The 22,981-nt window shown below is 37.4% G+C and overlaps 1 protein-coding gene across 4 annotated transcripts in view; it reads left to right on the forward strand.

The window, feature by feature from the left end:
* Positions 1-1,536: 1,536 nt before the first annotated feature.
* Positions 1,537-22,981, forward strand: part of VCAN (versican) — a gene marked incomplete at both ends in the record, with an annotated part of 104,366 nt that continues 82,921 nt past the window's right edge. For all 4 annotated transcript variants that reach the window (XM_080696291.1, XM_080696293.1, XM_080696292.1 and 1 more), the window contains 4 exons: positions 1,537-1,606; positions 7,425-7,799; positions 11,831-12,005; positions 12,093-12,220. In XM_080696291.1, the coding sequence (XP_080552417.1) occupies positions 1,537-1,606; positions 7,425-7,799; positions 11,831-12,005; positions 12,093-12,220 (748 nt within the window). The remainder of the gene's footprint in view (positions 1,607-7,424; positions 7,800-11,830; positions 12,006-12,092; positions 12,221-22,981) is intronic.

A 22,981-nucleotide genomic window follows, 5' to 3' on the forward strand; every position in this document is an offset into this window, starting at 1 on the left:
TCAGTACTGTTCCAGAGAACACTGTTCTATAAAGGAGATAAAACACATTTGTACACAATGATCCAAAGTACGCAGCAATAAGTTATAGGGCAATTTATTGTAAGCATTAAGTTGTACACTGCTATTCTAGTGGTAATTCAGGTAGAGCTTCAGATACTTCTCTTTTCATTATTAGTAGTATGAGGCTGGAGTTAGAACACTTGTAGAAATCTTGAATTAGTAATGTGAACTATAAATATTGAGTTCTGAATCCACTGTGTCACTGAGCTATATTTTATGTACTCTATTTTTAGTTCTCATTGATCACTTCAATAAGTATTAATTTTTACCATTAAATCATTACAGAAAATGATGTTTAGAGAGGCACAGTCATTTACTCCAAAGCTGAGCGTGTAAGTAGAGGATGCAGATGAATTTGGAATTGTTTCACAGTAGAAACCGGACTTCTAAAATCATGCTTATAAAGGCTTTCTGAAAAAAAGTGAAAAGAAAATAATGAGAGTAGTCATTTTAGAACGAAAATAGAAACTGTTATTTCTAGGTATAATTAAAGAAAGGATTGTTGTCTGGACTTAGTTAATACTCATGGAATATACTATCTCCAATAGTATATTATGATACAACATAAACTTTCATGTTGGTCTTGAATTTGATAGCTTTACTTTTTCTGAAATGTCATAATGTCATTGAAATATAGGTAAAACATAACCCTATAAGCCATGCCAGCTTTCTGTGGTAAGCCTCAGGAAATTCAGAAATGTGGAAAATATGGTACCTTACAGTCAGTGTTTAACAAAGTCTACCAGCATATCCTAATGCATATATGATAAATAAAGTTAATGGTCAAAGTTAATTTAGGATTATCAACTCTATGGTTTTCATTGTGAATTTGTAATTGACCTATAGATGCAAAATGTGAGACTTATTGGGAGTGCTGTTAACTTTAAAAACATTCTTCAGGAAATATCTACAGAATATTAAAGAATTTTGTTTTCATACTTATTTTGAGACATATAAAATAAATCCGAATGTAGATGATATTTAGAGAAAAGGAATAGCTGTCATAAACTGTGAAACTGAAGTTGAGTACAAAGTGGACTTGGACTCTTATAGCACTTATTTCATTTCAACTTAGGTTTCCTAAATAGTTCAGAATATAGTTGTTTTCTAAGGAAGGTAAAGGGAGTTCAGGGTACCAACTCAAGTATGTGCCAGCGAGGATGTCTAGCTAGTTTTAGACCATGCTCTCTATCGTGTTCTTCCTATGACCTGCCCAGTTTTGACTGTCATACAAACTCACAACGTTACATGACTTCACATTGGGTTCTGGAATTACTTTGGTAACTACTGCCTCAGGTGAGATTCAAACTAATAATTAGAGTTTTGAGATAACTTCTAATACAAGTTTCCTCCTGTTTTTACAATCCAAGAGGAGTTACTTCTTTTACTTTTATATACAATGCACAAATAACACATGATTTATGACCAGCCTGAATGCTTGTGATTTACTTTGTGTTTTCTCATCTGTAGGACAAGATGTTGATAAATATAAAAAACATCTTTTGGATGTGCTCAACCTTACTAATAACTCACGCAGTACATAAAGGTGAGTGTGCTAACAACTTCTTTGTTGCTAACTGAAATGAAAATTTAAGCACCAGGGGATGGAATAGCAGTATGGAATCATGAATATAAAGGATTGCCTTCTTAAATATGAAAATCTTAGATAAAATATTAGGGTGAAAATGGTGTTTTCACTAGCATGAAACAGTGTTTTAATGATGCTCTAAGGAATGTCTGGGTTGGGGGAAGTTGGTAAGGCCTCTTTGAGAGCATCACATTTAAGATGAAATAAGAATGAAGGAATAGCCAACCAGCCAAGATGTGGCCCAAGTTAGAAAGATGCAGGTGTGTCTGAGCAATAGAAAAGTCACTGTAGTTCGAGAATAGCCATCAAAGGGAAAGTAGGAGCTATAGACAGAGAGATAAGCAGAGACCAGCTCTGATAAATACCACAACATTTGGATAAGACTCCCAGTGAGCCAGGAATTGTTCTAAGTGCTTAACACTAACTCATTGACACATCATCCATTCCTCATGCATAATCTGGAGGAGAGTGTGGTACTGAGAGGCTAAGGAGTTTGCACACAGACCCATCCAATCAGGTAGCAGAGCTATGGGCTGAACCGAGGCAGTCCCTGCACTGCATTCCCATTACCTCCTGGTCACATATTTATATAGGGCCTTGTAGGCTCTAGAAAAGACCTGATTTTATTCCAGGTACAAGGGAAGCTCTAAAATGTTTTAGCCCCTGAAAGACATGAGTTCACCAGTGTTTTTTTTTTTTTTTTCTAAATTCCATTTTTGTTGCTCCAAAAAGATTATTTAGGAGGTTCTTGTGGTGCTACCTGTCCATGAAATAGGGTTGCTCTCTTAGGTGGTGGCCATGGAGATGGGGAGACGTAAATTGGAGGTGTGGGGAGGTAAGAGGCTGAGGAGGACTCACACCAATGGAAACACTAGATGCAGTGTGGCCAGGGCATGGCTGAGTCAGGGGAGCCGACTCCTGGCATGGCCTCCTCCCTGCTCTTTCTTGCCTCGCCATTACCTGTTCTGGCCAACATAGAAGCCCTTCATTCATCTCCGTGCTCCCTCCTGCCCTGTGGTGTTATGCACATTACAGCACACGCACCTCTCTGGCTATCAGTTAGTTCTCATTTCCTTCCCAAGCGGCCTGAAAGTGGCAAAGGGCTGTCTTTCAAATCTTCCGCAGCCCACTAGGCATACTGCCAGCATGGAAACATCTCATGGAAACTGACTTGAAGGAATGAATGAACACCAGGCTCCACCAGCTGTTAGCCTAAGAGCTTCATAGCTATCTGTCCTCTTAAAAGTTTTCAGGAAATCAAGGTGAAAGGCACAGAGAGGAAAGGACAATAGAGACCACACAGAGAGCGAGAGAGCGGGAGAGTGCATAGAAAGGGATGTGGAAAGAGCGGTTGAGTAGGGCAGCTAGGATTAGAAGGCAATTATAGAGAAAGTAAGGACAAGCATTCCAGCCCTTAAGTTTAGGCGCTCCACTTAATAAAGAACTAATGCAATGAAAACCAAAAATATGCAACGTATTTTGTAGCTCTTTTACAGTATTTTTAAAAAAATATAGTAATAACCAACCAATATTGAGTAATTGCTGCATGTCAGACCTTGTGTTTTGTAAATCTAGGCTCACTATTTGGGATTTAATTGATTTGTGCTACATTTAGGATAATTTAATTTTTCCTATAAGAAGCAAACACTGAAGATACAAGATCTACATAAAACAAATCAGTAACACATACACACACACACACACACACACACACACACACACACATACACACATTAAAAAAGGAATAAAAAAAGAAATGGGGCCATGAACACAGCCATATGAATGAGCTAGATAATGATATTTATCAAGAGAGTGATAAATTTTCATATTCTAAATTTGACATTTATTTGACCAAGATGTGTGTGTGTGTGTGTGTGTGTGTGTGTGTGTGTGTTCAAACTGTGCAGATGTGGAATTTAGATCATCCTTACTTTGCAGAATCTACTGATAGAATGAGGGGTAATTGATCATTCATTGCTTAGAGCGTTCTCCCTTACTGTACTCATTTAGACCACAGACCATCTAGTGGGAACAGCAAACTTCTTTGTTAGGATTCATTTTATTACTCGTATTGTCAGAGTTTCGGACCAGTTCTTGCAGGTAGCAGAGTTTTTAAAAAAGCATGCATAGTCTATGCATGTTATGCTCTGAACTACTAAATTTCTCTCTTAAAATAATTAGGTTTAGCAAACTTATTTCTTGTGACCCAGTAAATTAAGATCCAGGATTTAATATACTGAAGATTTGACCATACTGATTTTTGTTAATCTTATTAAAATTGGATTCTATATGTATCTATACTTTTGTACTACCACAGTTTTTAATTCTCTTATATCTATGAACATCCAGAAAAAAGTAGCCCTTGGGAAATTTCCTTTTGATATTATTTTGTCCTAATGTATCTTTTCGTTACAGCATACTAGTAGGTGATGCTTAAATGTTCTCAAAAGTCTCTACTGGATAGACTCAGCTGAATCTCATATCTGCCCTATGAACATAAAATTGTGAAAAGGACTATAATTTAATAATAAATATTAAAAATTAGAAATAATTTATCCTGAACTATTTTCCAAGGAGATGGTAAAGGATGTCATAATTTATATCATAACTGAAGTTGATGTAAAGCTTATTACTTTTTCATTTAAAAAGCACTATTTTATTTGTGGTAATGTCACCATTTTTTATTTATAGTGAACAGTTCTTCAGGAAGGAAGATGAGATTTCCTGGGACATATGATGGATATAAAATTAAGAGATTTATTTATTTGCAGTACTGAGTATTAAACCCAGGGGTATTTTACCTCCGAGATATACCCCCAGCCCTGTTCTTTTTATTATTATTATTATTATTCTTTTAGTTTGAGACAGGGTATCACTGAGTTGTGGAGGGCCTCACTGAGTAGCTGAGGTTGTTTGCGAAACGCTCGCAGTCCTCCTGTCTTAGCCTCCTGAATGCTGGGATTATAAGCATGGGCCACCAACCATGCTTGGCTTTATTTTTATTTATTTATTTTTTTATTTTGAAACAGGGTCTTACTAAGTTTCAGAGGGCATCAGTAAGTAGCTGAGGCTGGCTACGAACCTGCGACCCTCCTATCTCAGCCTCCCAGGTACTGGGATTACAAGTGTGTGCCACCACACCTGGGTGAGAATTTTAGATTACAGAATTCTCACTTCTACTTTTCTTAGAATCCCTACTCTCTACTCCAAATATGTAAGATACTTTTATTTTGTTACCGTTTATCCCTAATTGGTTTCAAGTTAAAGGATTATGGATCGGGTAGCAGCTACTATTAGAGTGTTTCCTATAAACTTTATGGTTTTATTTAAAAGATCATGAAATTACTAAAAGGTTTCAGTTGAGATAGTAGGTACAGAATTAGAAAAGTAGGGTGAGTCTTGATACTGAAAGGAAACTAAAATGAAGACTTCTTCGCTTTAATTTGGAGGCAAGGGAGGAATCTAATGAACATCAAAGCTAGAAGCGTTCTCCATTAGGTATAAGGAGACAAAGTGTTCTGGTTCAGATCTGTGTGCCCAGCTGGGCTCTTGCCTCTTCCTCTGGGTGGAGCATCCTTAGCTACGGACTAGGGCAGTTTCATTCTAAGGATGAAATTTAAATTTGGAAGTTTATTTTTTAAGACAAGAAAGCCATTGAGATGGATATATTACCCTGCTATGACATTACAAAATTCAAATAATATTAGTAACATTTTAAGGAGTAACAGTGCAGCTAATAGCATATTTCATCTTATTTTTACTTAATCTGTTAAGTCCTTTAAATCTATTTGGACAAGCTAAATGTAGATGAATAATGATTTAAAAAAAGAGATGATAGCAATCGCCATTTAAAGTTTGGAATAGATTCACAATTCCTATAATAAATATACTTAACACTGTATTATTTTAGATTATTTATAGTACATAGTAGATATTATAGGCCAGTCTTAAGTTAAATTTCAGTCTTTAGCAATAGAGAGCATTTTTTTTCTTGAAGGGTATAATATCTACCTAATATCTTCCTAGAATTTTCAAAATAACATATCCCCAGCTGTATCTAAGGGTTATGTTGGCAGCTCTACTATTTCTGAAGCATTTTGAGATAAGTGCTGCTCATACCTTTGACCACTAGCAGGGTGCTAGATACACATTATTTTGCTAATTAAAAATAATTTATTCGCTTTACATGGAGGTTGCTGTCAACTTGTTGACCATATTTTCAGGAAGTGGGCATCACTTCTGCATTAACAATGATTTGATTACCAACACATTGTTCAACCCAATTAATAGAAATTGAGTGATGGGAGGAGGGTTCAGGAGAGGGGAAACGATCCCTCTAAGAGTGAAAGGACATTCTTTTGCATGCAGTGACGTTAAATTATAGTCAGCGCATTCTTTGTCATTAAAAGTTTAAGGGATTAAAAACAGAAAATAATTTTTAAAAAAGGGTTAGGTAAACAGAAGCCAGCTTCCCCCAGGATATAATGAGAGGTAATGTTTCACTATAAAATGATTACAGCTGGTTTTGTCCTTAGAATGAAAGCCTTTGGTTCAAATTGGGGAACACAGAGCCATTTTTGAGTTACATTCTCCCTTGCTCTAGTCCTATGTAATTCTAGAAAATCAAATCTCCCTCCTTTATTTTCATTTCCTCTAAGGTAATGTGGCTGTTATTGACAAATGTTTTTCATCTCTTGATATGTAAACATAATTTTCACCTTTTGTTTATACTACTTCTCCTAACACATGTCCAGTCTTTTGAACTGGCACTATGTATTTTAGGGACTCTAGCCTGCCCTACTGCTTTACTCTTTTTTTTTTTTTTTTTTTTCCAGTACTGGGGATGGAACCCAGGGATATTCTACCTCCGAGCTACATCCCTGGCCCTGTTTTTTATTTTTTATTTTATTTTATTGGTGGTACTGGGGATGGAACCCTTCAACACCCGGGCTACACTCCCAGACCTATTTCATATTTTACTTGGAAACAGGGTCTCTTAAGCCAGCGAGGCTGGCTTCAAACCTGCAGGATCCTCCTGTCTCCGCCTCCCAAGTGTGGGGATTACAAGCGTGCGCCACCACGCCTGGCCTACTCTACTCTTGATTGCCTGCCTTCCTCCCCTTCTCTCTGTCTCTGTCTCTGTCTCTGTCTCTGTCTCTCTCTCTTTCTCTCTCTCTCTCTCTCTTGCTTGTGGTGCTAGGGATCAGACCACTTACCTTATTTTATCAATTTTTATTTCATGTGAAACAAACACAGTTACAAATACTTTAAAATGAACTCCATATTTGATAAAGATGAACATATTAATCTGGTTTTTTTTTTTTTTTCAGTACTGGGGGTGGAACTCAGGGGCATTGTACCTCCGAGCAACACCTCCAGCCCTATTTTTTTTTTTTTTTGGAACAGGGGATGGAACCCAGGAGCTTTCTACCTCCAGGTTACACTCCCAGACCCATTTTATATTTTTATTTGGAACAGGGTCTCACTAAGTTGCTGAGAACCTCACTAAGTAGCTGAGGCTGGCTTCAAACCTGTCTCAGTCTCCCAAGTACTGGGATTACAAGTGTGTGCCACCATGCCTGGCTCTAATCTCTGTTTTTACTATGAAACATTATTAATATAATATGCTATTGTCTTTATCTAAAATATTTGAATTATTTCACATATTAGAGATGTATCCATAGCACTACAAGGGTTTTTTTATTGGCTTGCATGTCCAGCAGACTCAGTTTTGGTTGACTAGGACTGTTAATCTGGTATTTTCTCTTTCTTCTAGTCAAAATGGAAGAACGACCACCTGTTAAAGGCTCCCTCTCTGGGAAAATCAGCCTACCTTGTCACTTTTCAACCATGCCTACCTTAACACCAAGTTCCAACACCAGCGAATTTCTTCGAATCAAGTGGTCTAAGATGGAAGTGGACAAAAATGGGAAAGATTTAAAGGAGACCACCGTGCTTGTGGCCCAGAGTGGGAACATCAAGATCGGTCAGGGTTACAAAGGGAGAGTGTCTGTGCCTACGCATCCTGAAGACGTGGGTGATGCATCTCTTACCGTGGTCAAACTGCAAGCCAGTGATGCGGGCCTCTACCGCTGTGACGTCATGTACGGGATTGAAGACACTCAGGACACCGTGTCACTGGCCGTGGATGGTAAGCCTTAGGAGGGTGATAGAGCACCATGCCGGCAGCAGCTCTTATGCATCGGTACTCAAAAGTAATGGTCTGCTCAGGGTTTGGACAAGGGGTGGAAGCTTCCACCATAGTCCACGCCTTTCACCAAAAACAATTCTGCACTTTAAGGTCAAGGCTGGTGATTTTTGTACAGCAGTTCCATTGATTCAATGTAGTATATGTTGGAAATAATGAGTATCTCAAGACACAGTGTATAGTTCTGTAATTATCATTCCAATGTGGACTCATATAAATGATTACTTTTTTAGAACTATAAAAGCTGACCTACATTTTATTTAAATTCTGTAAATATGTATGTGAACCTAGACATACAAACATACGCACATATACACACGCAGGCACAGAAAAGACTCCTTTTTTATTATTCTTAGTGTTACAATTAAAATTGCTGTGTTTACTTTTAAGAAATATAAATTTTATCTTAACTTACACTGAAGAAATAAGATTTAATAAGCACTGGGATACATATCACAATGTCTTAAAAAGGTCAAGACTTAATAAATATTTAACTTGGTTCAAAATAAGAAATCAGCAAAACTTTAGGTTAGTATGTGAATCGTTATCCCTTTAGTCTTATAAGGGGACATTCTAGTTTTACCTGCCTCTCAGTGGTGGTTTATATGTCACTTGAATTTAAGATAGGAGGCAAAGCAAAGAAAAATTGCTCTAATTGGGCTCACACATAGTGCCCCAGCTCTTGGAAGCAGAATGTTTTGGCAAGTTATTAAGCAAAACTCTAATACTCAGACATGATGGAACAGATTTTCATCCGACACTCCATTTCCCTATAAAATATTTACCTTTCAGAAATATATACAAAGGGTCTTGTTGAAACTCTTTCTTGTTTAGCCAAAAGGAAATACTTGGATTTCAGATACAACAAATGAACTTACCAAGCACTCTTTAACATTCAAATTCTGTTGCTTCTTCTATAAGACTATTTATGGTATTCAGGTATCTGCTAAATACCCTGGGCTCTTCTAACCTTCTAATCACTTATCTTAGTTAGCCTAAGTGTGTTCTGTTATTATCTCTTTCTCCCTTTTATATCACTTTTTAAAATCCCCCAAGGGGTTTAAAAACTTTTTACCATTTTTCTTCATTAAAGAATTAGCAATGGATTTGCCCCTTGCTCCTCTGAAACAATGGAAATCCTCTGCTTAATCTCCTTAGCCCCATGGGGTCTTCAGATTATTCCAAAATTGCAGATACTTACACAGACTGATGCTCCCCTCCTTGGTCAAGAAGAAGACCCCTTACCTCCCTTACTACCAATCTTCAGCACTCCTGGAAGATTTTTAATTACCAAAATGAGTGTCCGAAACTTTGATCAACATAAAACGAACTCAAAGCCATTTAAAAATTTATTTAACTTTACCAATTATTTAAAGCTATCTCCACTCTCCCACACTTACCAGATAGCACCACATATATTTCCTGACAATTTTAGAGAGAGTTTAAATATAGGTACACACTGGTGTTTGGTGATTTTTTTCCCACTGGGGATTGAACTCAGGAGCAATCTACCTCCAAGCTATACCTCCAGCTCTATTTCTTTCTTTTCCTTTTTCTTTTCATCTTTTTTATTTTTTTTTCTGGGCAGTACTGGCGATGGAAATCAGGGGCATTCTACCTCCGAGCTGTGTCCCAGCCCTATTTTTTATTCTTTATTTTGAATCAGGGTCTCACTGAGTTCCAAAGGGCCTCACTAAGTAGCTGAGGCTGCCCTTGAACCCGGATCCTCCTGTCTTAGCCTTCTAAGTACTAGGATTATAAGTGTGCACTGCCATGCCCAGCTTCAGCTCTATTTTTTGACTTGTTATTTGGAAATAGATTCTTGCTAAGTTTCTGTGACTTGCTAAATTGCTGCAGCTGGCTTTGAACTGTTTCAAAACAGTGTTGGGATTATAGGTATGTACCACCATGCCCAGCCTGGTGTGAAACTACAATTTATTGCAAACAACAACAACCAAAAATGGTCTGAAATGATATGACTTAATAAAATTTTATTTGTAAGACCCAGTTGTCACTTTCTATTATTTATTTATATTTTTATTTTTGATACTGGGGATTGAACCCAGGGGGCATTCTACTGTTGGGCTACATCCCCAGCACTTTTATTATTTTTTGTTTTGAAATAGGATCTTGCTAGGTTGCTAAGAGTCTCACTAAGTTTCTGAATCTGGTCTTGAACTCGTGATCTTCCTGTTTCAGCCTCCTAAGTTCTGGGATTATAGGCCTGCATCACCATACCCAACTTATTATTGTTGTTGTTGTGTTTATTATTATTATTATTATTATTATTATTATTATTATTAGTTTTGTGGTACTGAAGATTGAACCCAGGGGCATTCTACCTCTGAGCAACATTTCCAGACCTATCTTCATTTTGAAAAAGGGTCTTATCTAGTTGTTGAGGCTGGCCTAAAACTTGGGATCTTCCTGTCTCAGCCTTCCAAGCATTGGGATTACAGGCATATGCTACTGTTCCGGTTTTCTATTTTCCAGTGTCTTCATTGGCTCATTTATTTGACCTATTTTGATATCTATAGAAATAGTGTCCAGTTAAAAATGGAAATACTCATCTTGAAATGGGAAGAGAAGACCCATAGTTCCACCCCCTTCTTTCCTCATCCCTTTGACAATTCCTTGAGCTCTCATGATTCAGAGCATGGTTTAGGCAACTGGTAAATTATAACAAAGTGGGATTTGAGGCAAGTACCAGGATGGCTTGCTGCTACCAGGGGAAGGAGTGGAAAACTTTATTTTTAATCTCTTTAAGATAAAAATGATTCATTATATTCTAGGCATGCTGGCACAAACCTATAATCCTAGTATGTGAGAGGTTGAGACAGGAGGATCACAGGTTCGAGCCAGCTTCAGCAACTTAGTGAGATCTTATTTCAAAATAAAAAACAAATAAGATAAAATTGGGTTGAGAGTGAACCAGAGAGGTAGACTGTCCCTGAGTTCAATCCCCAGTACTAAAATAAATAAATATGATACATTATATCTGTCATAGAAGAGACCCTAAATTATGGTATCAGACAATAACTATGATACACATTTGAGTAATTCATAGTAAACTACTAACATTTTTAAATCCTTTACTTAATTTGACTTTTAGTTAATTAAACTAATAAATAATATTAGATATATTTTATGGGAGAGAAAAATTAAGGCTGAGAAAGCTTGACTTTAAGCTGGGTGTGTGGCACATGCCTATAGTTCAGTACTTGGAAAGCTGAGGCAGGAGGATTGCAGGTCTGAGGATAGCCTCAGGAGGTAGTGAGACTCTCATCAACCTAGCAAGACCTTGTTTCCAAATAAGAAATAAAATTGGACTGGAGGCGTAGCTCAAAGGTAGAAGGTCTGTGGATTCAACTCCCAGCTTCAAAAAAAGAAAATGAAAGCTTGACTTTATATGAATAGGCAGCAAATTAGGGATTGCAATAAGCCTTCACACTCAGACATAGTCCAGCCTTCTTTCTATTCCAGTATATTGTCTCTGAAAGTAAATGTCCATGTTTTGTATTTGGAGGAAGTGGCCTTTGTGAATATTTTCATGGGATGGATGAATATTCTATCCTTCTATCGGATTGCCTCTGGGTAAAGTAGTGAAATGGAAATATTAATTTTTGGACCCTCAACTCTGTAGAGTCTGTGGAACCCACTCCTTTAGATGCCCACTTGGGACAACTACTCATCACGTGGGGTCCAGTGGCTTAAATCACTTCCCACTTCCTTGGATTGTTTACATGTTAACAGAACTTTTCTGGCTAAATGTTCTAGTGGAACAGAGTGTGGGACACCTAAATGACATTTTTAAAGTTCTTCAAGTCAATACAATTTAGTATAATTTAAGCAAGGAATTAGGAAGATACTATTATGGTTACCCATAATTTTGATATATTGCTCCAGTGGGAAATCTTGCACAATACAGTGGGAGATTTGGACATGCTGGTAATTGTTTGCTATTATCTTCGCAGGGGTTGTGTTTCACTACAGGGCAGCAACCAGCAGATACACTCTGAATTTTGAGGCTGCTCAGAAGGCTTGCGTGAACATTGGAGCAGTCATCGCTAGCCCCGAGCAGCTCTTTGCTGCCTATGAAGATGGATTTGAGCAGTGTGACGCAGGATGGCTGTCTGACCAGACTGTCAGGTGAGAGATCTGGGATACCGGCTTTAGTTCATTAATTTGGCAATGAGAAACAAGCGCCACTTACTAGCTAGCCTTGTATTTCCCCAGATATCCCATCCGGGCTCCCCGAGAAGGCTGTTATGGAGACATGATGGGGAAGGAAGGGGTCAGGACATATGGATTCCGTGCTCCTCATGAAACTTACGACGTGTACTGCTATGTGGATCACCTGGATGGTAAGATGCTTATTCTTTTGAAGCTTCATTTTAACTGAGAAAACCAAGGACTGACCAGAAGCACAGGGGAGCAGAGCAAGTTCCTGGGCTTGCTTGGACTCCACACAGCAGCACTTTGTTTAAAATATGGTTTGATTCTGCAGTGAAGTAAGCTTAAATTTAAGTGGATAGGGAAGGAGGAACATGTCAGTGGTTTTGCAGGTCAGACATGTCTTTAGTTAATGGCAGGTTTTCTTAGAGTCATGCTGTGCTTGGACTGTTTCCAATATGCTTTTAGAGCATCCCGAATAGAAACTGTAAGGGCGGTACCTATTCTAGAGGGAACTTCAGGTAACAGTCCTGTCATGACAAACCATTGGGAATCCAAGTGTTGGTAAACACACCAAAGCTCACTCACTAAGTGACTGTAAACTAGCCAGGAGGGGTTTTACTCCCCCACTATTCCCACCGCACCCTGCCTCTGTTACTGTTGATATCTAGAGCAGTCATTCATTCATTCAACGATTTAACAGGTAAAACCAAGAAATACATCAAAAATTACAATCGAAAACACCTATTGTGTGATAGGTGTTGCAGATGTGAAGTAAGTTACCATAAAGCCCTTGCCTTAAGACAAAAGGCTGTTGATTTGGGCTCTGTCATTTCTTCTCTGCCTGAGTAAGAGGTTCTTTTTGGTGTGCGTATTTTTTGGTACTCAGGATTAAAGGACTAATCTCAGGGGCATTCTACCTCCAAGCTAGGTTCCCAGCCCTTTTTATTTTTTTGTATTTGAAATGGGGTCTTGCTAGGTTGCTGAGAATCTTGTTACTTGCTGAGACTGATCTCAGACCTATGATCCTCCTGTCTCAGCCTCTCAAGTACTGGAATACTGGCATGGGCCCCCATGCCAGTAACTAAGTTAGAGGTTCTTAAAGACAAGTTTGATTTCAACAGTGCTAACATTGTCTAAGAGGCATCATGGAGTTTTATTGTAAAGACACTTGGAATGGAAGTTTCTGTTTTTTGAAGTGGATTTTCATTTGTAGTAACAGGTCTTAGAAACCTAAGTATTTAAATGGTGCCATCAAATTGAATTATATTCATAATTTTGAATGGGTACACATAAAAAGTATTACCTCAATTTTTTATGTGTAAAATGAGAAGATTGGACCATATAAATTTTCAGTCCCTTCCAACATTATAATTTGTGGTTCTATTTTACTTGTTGTTGTATTAGTAGCAGTAGTAGTGGCCCGTCCTTCCTTCCTTCCTTCCTTCCTTCCTTCCTTCCTTCCTTCCTTCCTTCCTTCCTTCCTTCCTCTCTCTCTCTCTCTCTCCCTCCCTCCCTCCCTCTTTCTTTCTTTCTTTCTTTCCTTCTTTCTTTCTTTCTTTCTTTCTTTCTTTCTTTCTTTCTTTCTTTCTTTCTTTCTTTCTTCCTCTTTCTCTTTGAGATGGGGTCTAGCTATGTTGGCCAGGTTGGCTTTCTACTCCTGGGCTTGAGTGATCCTCCTCCCTTAACCTCTCCAGTAGCTAGGTCTATAGGTAGTACTGTATTTGGCCTATTATTATACCAGATGAATTAAAAAAATAGAACCTGAAATATAGGATACAAGCAGCGTATATTTAAATAGGAAGGCTTGTTTCAAAGAGGGCACTAAGGTATGGTTCTTTAGAACTTTCACAGTTTTATTATTATCATTTAAGACTAGTAAATGTATGTTTTAAACCAAAACACTAGATCTTAACAGCTTTTATTTTTTGTATAGAGGTAAAGAAAAACATATAACATCCAGATATAGTGGTTGTATATAAACTAGAGCTCTTTTTCCTTTTATTTTAGTGACTAGAGTAGGAGATGGTTGGTTGGAGAGTCTGGTTCTAGGGATAAATTTGTTGCTATTTTAGTACGATAGAAATTTGTATCACTATTTTTAATTTGAAATATCTATCAGAATGATAATTTAAAAATATCTGAAATGCTTGTAGTATTGGAATTGAACCAGTACTTTTTGAAAAAGTGCATGAAAGATCTTATTAACCTAAAACATCTTTACTGCCAGGCTTGGTGGACCACACCTGTAATCTCAGTACTTATGAGGTTAAAACAGGAGGATTACAGGTTTGAAGACAGCCTCAGCAATGTAGCGAGACGGTCAGAAACCTAGTGAGAATTCTGTTTAAGAACAAAACAAAAGGCTAAGGGTGTCGCTCAAAGATAGAATGACCCTGGGTTCAATCCCCAGTACCACAATATAACTAACTAAAATAAATAAATGAAACACCTCTACATCATCTTATTGGCATAGTGGATGTTAAGGTGAAAATTCATGGCCTGATACAAATATAAAGATGCTTCCCATGGCAGAGTCTTCAGTGGAGAGACAGGCTCGTATACTTACGAGCTCACCTGCAGGAGTGCCACACGGGTCTCTCTGTGCATCTCTTCTTCAGTTTATACTTATGGAACCACTAGAGCCCTGCACTCAGAGGTTATATACTCCCCAACCTCAACGGAATTCTTTCAAGCTCAGAGGAAGCTTCGGTAGAAGTTCTAGAAACTTGTCCCTCTGCAAGTACCATTTGAAAGTCTTGGCAGGAGGGGTCCTCCAGGGCTTTCCTAGCCACACTGTACCCCCTGGGAGCTGCTCCCTCTCAGTCTACTCAGGGTGACCTAACCCGGGCTCAGGAGATAGGCTCTGTCAGGGAAGTAGTTCCGAGGACGTGTGCAATTCTGTAATGAGGACTGACTTACTAGTCCTCACAGGAGTCCTTTCCCACCTCCATGAGCATAGTCACTTCTTAGGTAAATGTTCTGTGTAAACCAGTTTCTCCTTCAGTATAATCTAACTCTTGTTCCTATAAGGTTACTTGGGATAAATGTTCCATTCATTTGATGACTGAAAACTTGTACTGTGGAATATAGCATACATTCAACACAACGCGAACCTTTCTGTTTTAGTATGCAAAAGTTGGAAGAGAACAAAAAAAGAATCAGTACACATACTAAATCAAGTCCTGGTTAAACTTTGTGTCGGCAAAGGAACAAGGTGTTTATTTGTTTCACAGAAGCAGCTTGATAGTTCTGGAGGATGTTCAGCATGTTTATTACATTGTTCTGGAAATCTTATCCTCCTTGTGTCTTGGCTCTTGAAATAATTAGCAAGTCTTTGGACACTGCCCTTTTCTCTCTTGACTCTTGGACTGGATGGGGGTTAAAAAGCAATTTCATGACTGATGATGGAAGTGGAAGATCATAAGACTGTTACTGTGAGTTTTCTCTCATTACTTTACTGAACTGTATGTCTTCCCTTTGAAGTAATGGCCATTGTCTAAACTGAACTGATGAAAGTACTTGGGGAAAAGTGGCTCCATGAAATTATATCTTGTATTTCAGTTGCCACATTGATTAAAGGTCATTTAAAGGTGAGCCAAAATTCTTTATAAAAGATATCTAGTGCCATATTGATAGGTATAATAATTCCTGCCTACATTTTATTATATTTTGGAGAGCTCAGTGCTTATATATGAGAGATTTCAATGTCAGGAAAATTAGAGATATTGATATACTCACGATGTATGTAGCAGAACATATACATAGGAGTTATGAGCAAATGTGTAATTACATTAGATCAGAAACTATATTATTCCAGATGGTCTAATGAAAAAGTCCAATTAAGTATAAAATAAAACTGTGTCAGAAAGGCAATTAATTTTCTACTTTAGTTATTTTTTGTGAAATTTATTTAGTTGACAGAATGTGGACCTTCTGTTTTTTCTCCTTTCTTGTTTCATAGTGTCATATTTATCCCAATATGTGTATTTCTCTACAAAATTCAAATAATTATATGTAAGTAAATCCAGCCAGATTTCTGGTTCCTTTTCTAAAGTGATTATAACACAGTTCTGCATATGAATACAATATTCAATTTTATTTTTAAAAATAACCTAGTAAATGTAAAAGAGCAGTCACATTAGATGTATGTAGTATATTTTTTATAGAAGAAATCGCATTTTGATATTACTTTGTGTTCTTAGAAATGTTCTAGAAGTTGTGAGGTTTGCTATGCATGATTTAGTAACAGAACACTGTTATTAAGAAATTAATGAAGTAGGATTCTAATGTAGGAATGTAGAAGTTAAGATCTTAAGCTAGTCCTTATTAGGACGTTTAATCTGTTTTCCCATGAAGTAGGTTTGGAAAATGTTGAAATGGTTTTAGAGTTTTAATGATTAAATGGTTCAGAAAACTAGGTAAAGGATTGGAACTATAAATGTTCCGTGGTTTGCAGAGGAATCCCATCTTGATAAACCCACTGCAAATTGAAAATACATTCAATATACCTAGCCTTTGGAATGTCATTGCTTAACAACACAGAATTTTGCATAATATGTAATTTACTCTTCAGGGGCTGGCTGGGAACTGTGGCTTAATGCCGCTACCAAGCATCCTGTGAAAATATCACACTGCATGTCATTGGCTCAGGAAAAGATCAAAATTAAAAATTCAAACTATAGTGTCCACTGAATGTGTATTGCTTTTGCAAAATCTCAGAACTGTAAATCAAACCATGGTAAATTGGGGACCATCAGTGTTTAGGAACTGTAGAGACAGTGCCAAGAGCATTCTTGAGAGTCAGAATTCTCTTAATTGAAAAGAGAAGGAACTTCAATTGAGCTCCAGCTCTGCCATTTACTACTGGTGAGATGCTGGGAAAAATTTACATCTCTAAGGTAAATTTCTTCTTCTGTGGAATGGGAACAATCAGAATACTTTTATTCTGGGTGTCGTGGCGCATGCTTGTAGTCTCAATACTGGGAGGGGGGTGCTGAGACAGGAGGATTTCAGGTTTGTGGCCAGCCTCAGCTTTCTTGGGAGGTCCTCTGTAATTTACTAAGATGCTGCTTCCAAAATAAAAAATAAAAGGGGGCTGCAAATATAGCTCAGAGGTAGAATGCCTACCAGTTCAATCCCCAGTAACACACAGACATGCCTCCTGGTTCAATCCCTAGTAACACAAAGACACACACACAGACACCAATGAAATATTTACTTTTAAATCATCTTACAAAGATTGAATGAGCTAATGTGTAAAGCTTCTTATTATAGTGTATGGTACAAAGTAAGTACTTAACATACTAGCTGTTATTATAGCTTATAGGTATAAAGAAAGGTTCCTTATTTTTGCTGAAATTATAAGGAGAAGAAAGGAGTTAAAATTGCAACCCTACCACTTAGTTTCAATAAAGAAAAAACTTCTGATATAAGGAAAAATTCTGACAATGAATATTGCTAAATGTAGAAAGAATCCTGAGAAGCTATAAAACGTCTTCTCTGGAGGTTTCTTAAAATAGAATTGACCTGAGATGTTATGAGTGCAATGTTCTATCAAAGTCTGTTTCAGTCATGGCACTTTAAAAAATACAGGGAATAGCTAGAAATTACACTTTGTGAACTTTTTTTTTTTTTTTTTTTTTTTTGCACAGAGGATTGAATCTAGGGACATCGTACTTCCCCCAGACCTCTTTCTTTCTTTTTAAAATTTTGAGACAGGGTATCACTAAGTTGAGAGCCTCACTAAGTTGCTGAGGCTGGCCTCGAACCTGCTGTCCTCCGGTCTCAGCTTTCCAGCTACTGGGATTACAGGTGTTGACCATCACATCTGGCAAGAAGGGTCATTTTGAATATGCTAAATAATGTAATGCTTGAGAATTATTAAATAATTAAAATGATTGGGTAAAAATAAGATTTTCTATCTTCCTAAATCACAGCTTTTAGGAATGATCTGGCGTCTAATTCTTCACTCAAGATTATGGACATACAGACATGCTCATTCTGTCTCTAGAGAGTTTCAGTACTTCAAAAGTGCTTTTCGAATTTTCTGTGCTAAAAATGTCATTTTATGAGGAGGTATTTGTGTCCAGCTTTATCCACAGCAAGAAATAATTCCTAAACAAGCTAGATGAGAGTGGGTTGTATAGAGTATACTATAAACGTGTCAGCTTAAAAAAATACCCACTTGAACTTTAAAAAAAAAAACTTCAGATTTTTTTTTTAATTTTTTTTAGTGAATTTACTAGACTGGCTATTTATTTGGTTGCCTGATGGTAGCAAGTACTTGTAAGAAAATAGTTTCTTTTCTTAGGTGCATTTTATTTGCCCTGTAGATAAATCTGAGGGTGACAGATGCGGTCAGACCGCCTTCTTCCATGGCTGACCCACTTAGTCCCCTTAGAAGTGAGTCAGTACTCCCAGTCTTGTGCCCAGACCTGACATATGATTGATCCAGGATCTCATTCTCTTACAACCGTCGAGACCCACCCCTCTGATTTTATGGCCTGTATGTTCTGTGTGCCCTTCCCCTTCGGCTTTTCCTTCGCCCAGATTGACCACTCCAGTATTTCAAAGCCCTGGCTTTTATGCGAGCATCCTTGGAGAGACCTACGCTGTGGACACTTCTTTCATTTTATATCATTTCCCTAAGGTTGAGCATGCTCACCTTTATCATCTAGAAACCTTGAACAGATACATGGCCAATCTCCTGCAAATATCTTATTACAATTTTTTCTCTCGTACTAGCCTGTGGATCCTTGGAGGGAGAGACTCATACAAACGTATCTTTGTATTCTTATATGTTCTTGGTACATAGTGGGTGTTCTGTTAGTGGTGTTGAATAAATGAGTAATTTAATGAATTGACATCAAAATGATAAGCATCCACACCACTCTTCCAGCCTTACACTCGCTTTTTGGGTAGCTTCGTACTTTTCCAGACTAACTCTGCATTCTACTTGCTTCCTAGCTTTTTATCACCTCATTTATTTTCAGTAGGTTGTTGGATTTAATTTAATTTTTTTTCTCTTGTAGGCAAATTGTAAGTCAATTGTTTTGTGGGATGATTGGGGCACAAATAACAAATGTGTGAAGAGCACAGATGTTAATTTCTAGTTTTGTGTGTTTATTCCTCAATGCTTTTCTGAATTTCATGTCTATAATTCTAGTTTGTGAATCATTTTTGTGTTGTGTGTGTGTGTGTGTGTGTGTGTGTGTGTGTGTGTGTGTGGTACTGGGGGTGGAATCCAGAGGCTTTCTACCTTTGGGCTATACTCCCAAACCTATTTTATACTTTATTTGGATCTTACTAAGTTGCTGAGAGCCTCACTAAGTAGCTGAGGTTGGTTTCGAACCTGTATGATCCTCCTGTCTCAGCCTCCCAAGGGCAGGGATTACAAGCATGCATCACCACGCCTGGCTTCGTTTTTGTGTTTTACCTCCGGTTTTGTTTCTCACAAATAGCACCTGTGCCTTTAACAGGCTTTCAAGGGACTTACCAATCCACTTAACCATCTTAACATCTTTATCATTTTATCCCCAAACTCAACCTTGTGCCATTTTTCTTGTTATTGCACTTCCAGAAACACAAACTCTTCTGGTCTTTTAAATCCCCTAAAGCTTGTTCTACTGTTTTCTTTTTATTCTCCCTTCCCTCCCTCTCCAGGATGGCCCTGCAGGATGCATCTCACCCTGCACAGACCCTACGCTCACTCTTCCAGCGGTTCTGCTTTGGTCCTCTCAGAGAACACATAGCCATCTTCGTCTTCCCAACCTTCTGTTCTTGCCTGTACTTGAAAATTTACTGTTTTCAGGACTCCTCCTTTGACCATCCCATCTCACACTGAGATTTCTTTAATATGAACTCCTACTATATTTAGAGTTAGTTCCATATATTTTGGTGTTTGTTTTCTGATTACTTTGTGTTTATCAAATATAAAATGTTATCAGTTTTATTTCTGGAAAAATAAAGCTCCTAGTAGTGATAAGGCCATCAACATCTATATCTTTCCAATTAATAATCAGTGATCTGTTTAAGGATGTGGCACAAAATAGTTACCCAAGAAATAGTTGGTGATAATTTCAGTATTTCTCCAACTGTTGTTTCTTTTGGAAACTGCCTGACCATCACCTTTCCATTTCGATAACACTTGAAAAATTGCTTTCTTTTCTTTACCAAATTTACTAAGATCCTATAGGTTCTATTTATTTTTATTTTTTAATATTATTAGATTAGCAAAGCATTAATTCTTTCTTTGGAAGCTCTCCTTTCACTTTTTTTCTGTGATCTCTTAGAAATAATTCTTTCCCAGAGAAACTCCCTCCTGGACTCTCACAGGATTTTCCTATTCTTCCCTCCATCCCCATCCCAACTTCACAACACATTATCCTCTCTTATACATACCACAAAATATAGTCAGTCCCTTCCTTCTTCCTTCCTTCCTTCCTTCCTTCCTTCCTTCCTTCCTTCCTTCCTTCCTTTCTTCCTTCCCTCCTTTTCTTCTTTCTGGTATCAAAATCCAGGTTGCTTCTATGACCTGTTGAATGCTTCGGTGTCATCTTTGTGCCTGACCTGGAACCAAAACATCTCTTTTATTTATTTTCTTATGAACTCTTTGAGATATGGAAATTTAATTCATTGATATACAAATGCCTATCTCTATGCCAGTACCACATTGTTCTTATTTCTATGGTTTTCCAGTAAAGTTTAAAATTTGAAACTGTGAGACCTCTGCTTTTCTTCTTTGTAAACTTGTGTTAGCTATTTAGGGTTTCTTGATTTTCCATATGAATTTTAGAATCAGCTTGCAAGTGTCTACAAAGAAACCAGTGACTAATCTGATAGGGTCTAGATTGAATTTCTAGATTAATTTGGAGTAGTATACTGCTATCTTAACAATATTAATTCTTTTGATCCATGAGCATAGGATATCTTGCTGTTTTTTTTTTTTTAGATGTTCTTAATTTTGTTCAGCAATGTCCTATAGTTTTCAAAGTTTTATAGTTTATTTGTTAAATATAGTCCTAGCTGGGTGTGGTGGCGCACGCTTGTAGTCCCCGTGCTTGGGAGGCGGAGACAGGAGGATGGCGCAGGTTTGAAGTCAGCTGCGCTGGCTTAAGAGACCTTGTTTCCACATAAAAAGGTAAAAAAAAAGTAGGTCTGGGAGTGTAGCCCAGAGGTAGAAGGGTTCCATCTCCAGTACCACAAAATAAATAAATAAATAAAGAAAGAAAGAAAGAAAGAACATAATCCTAAATATTTTTGATGAAAATATAAATAAATTTTTCTTAATTTCTCTTTTTTGATTATCCATTAAAAGTCTGTAGAAACATGATTGATTTTTATATATTGGCCTTGTGCTTACAGCATTGCGGTTGCTGGACTTGTCTATTAGTCCTAGTTGTTTGTTAGTGGATTCATTAGGATTTTCTACACTTATTCTTTTTGTTTTGTAATCTTACCTTATAAATAAAAGAAATGTCTTACTATAAACCTCTTAAAGTAATTTCTTCCAAGGAGCTCTGAATACAAAGAAAGAGCTTCTTTGAAATATAGTGGCCATTTACCTTCAAGCTATGAAAAAAAAACTAGACTGATCCTCCTGTGCTGACCTGAGGCCACACTGTGCCTGTCAAAGCAAATTACACGTTCAATCCCTTATGTATTTTGAAGACTCAGAAAACCAGAAATTGTTTGGAGCCTCTTTCTTGCTCTAATTAAAATCTACTGCTCTGTCAATGGGAAAGAATGAGTTCAGACATCCCGAAAGCCATACAAAAGCCATGTGTAAAATTTAGTGGGGGGCTTTTGGTGTCTTTTAACTGATACACATGAGATTTTATATAATAATGCATTCACAGATATGCAGATTCCTTTTCAAATGAATATAATCTAATTTAGAGGATGTTAACTATAACAGTAGACTATCACTTAGACTAATGTAGGTTAAATTTTTCAAAACTCAAAGTTTATTCTTTAAGCCACATCATACTTTCATTGCAGCCTAAGATGAGTGAGACATTTGGAAGGTGCTAACCTAGCTTCTAGTTTCGTTATTTGCAAATTAGAAACATTGCCAACCTAATGCTAACTCTGGGTTCTGAAATGGAGTGAAGTTATTTCAGCAGCCCTAGAGTTTGGTGCAGGTTATATCACCAAATCTTAAAAGGAAACTGACTCATTTTAAAATTATCTACCTCTACTGGCCCTTTAAACATCACATATCTGTATTTTTCATCAGCTGTTGTGATCCAGAAGGTAATATAAAAAATGTCAAAGTCAATACCTCAAAGCTAATAATTATACTGAATTGTTATCACAATGATACCTGGCATGTTTGCTAAGTGGTTTTATCTTATAGATATTTAAACCCTCATTATATGTGATTATTTCCAGCTTACGCATCACATCTATAGACAAGTATATACGTTTATTACTTATCACTTTGTCAGAAATAGCAAAGAAATATAAAAGCACTTGGATATCTTAAACTTTCATAGTGAAACCCAAAACAAGCAGTTCTGTTCTCAAATGAGCAACGAAGATGATGATTAATTTTTATGAACTCATTCATCATCAGATCAAATATTTCCCAATAGCAGGTCCATGAGCACAAGAGGACAGAAGAAACGACATTCCTCACACTACTTAGCAAATACTCTCATCTAGAAAATCGGGGTGAGCTCTCAGCACTGACTACCACAGAGGTCAGCCCATTACCCTGTAGCCTAGAAGAATTGTTGAATTGTCTGTGATCAGTTTCCCCTGGGTGATAGCTAGCAGTCGTCCATGGGAGAGCTTTGTCCTGGACGTAGGCCTTTTAATAATTTTGCCGAGGGACTCCTGAGATAAATGCTAGCATTTGAAAATTGTGGGTCATTTTTAATGTTTTGACTTATTCTCACCATTGCTTGCTCTTTCAGTGTGTGTCATTTTGGAGTCTGCCAAGAACC

The sequence above is a fragment of the Muscardinus avellanarius genome (assembly GCF_963383645.1).
Source record: "Muscardinus avellanarius genome assembly, chromosome: 1".
Taxonomy (NCBI): Eukaryota; Metazoa; Chordata; class Mammalia; order Rodentia; family Gliridae; genus Muscardinus; species Muscardinus avellanarius.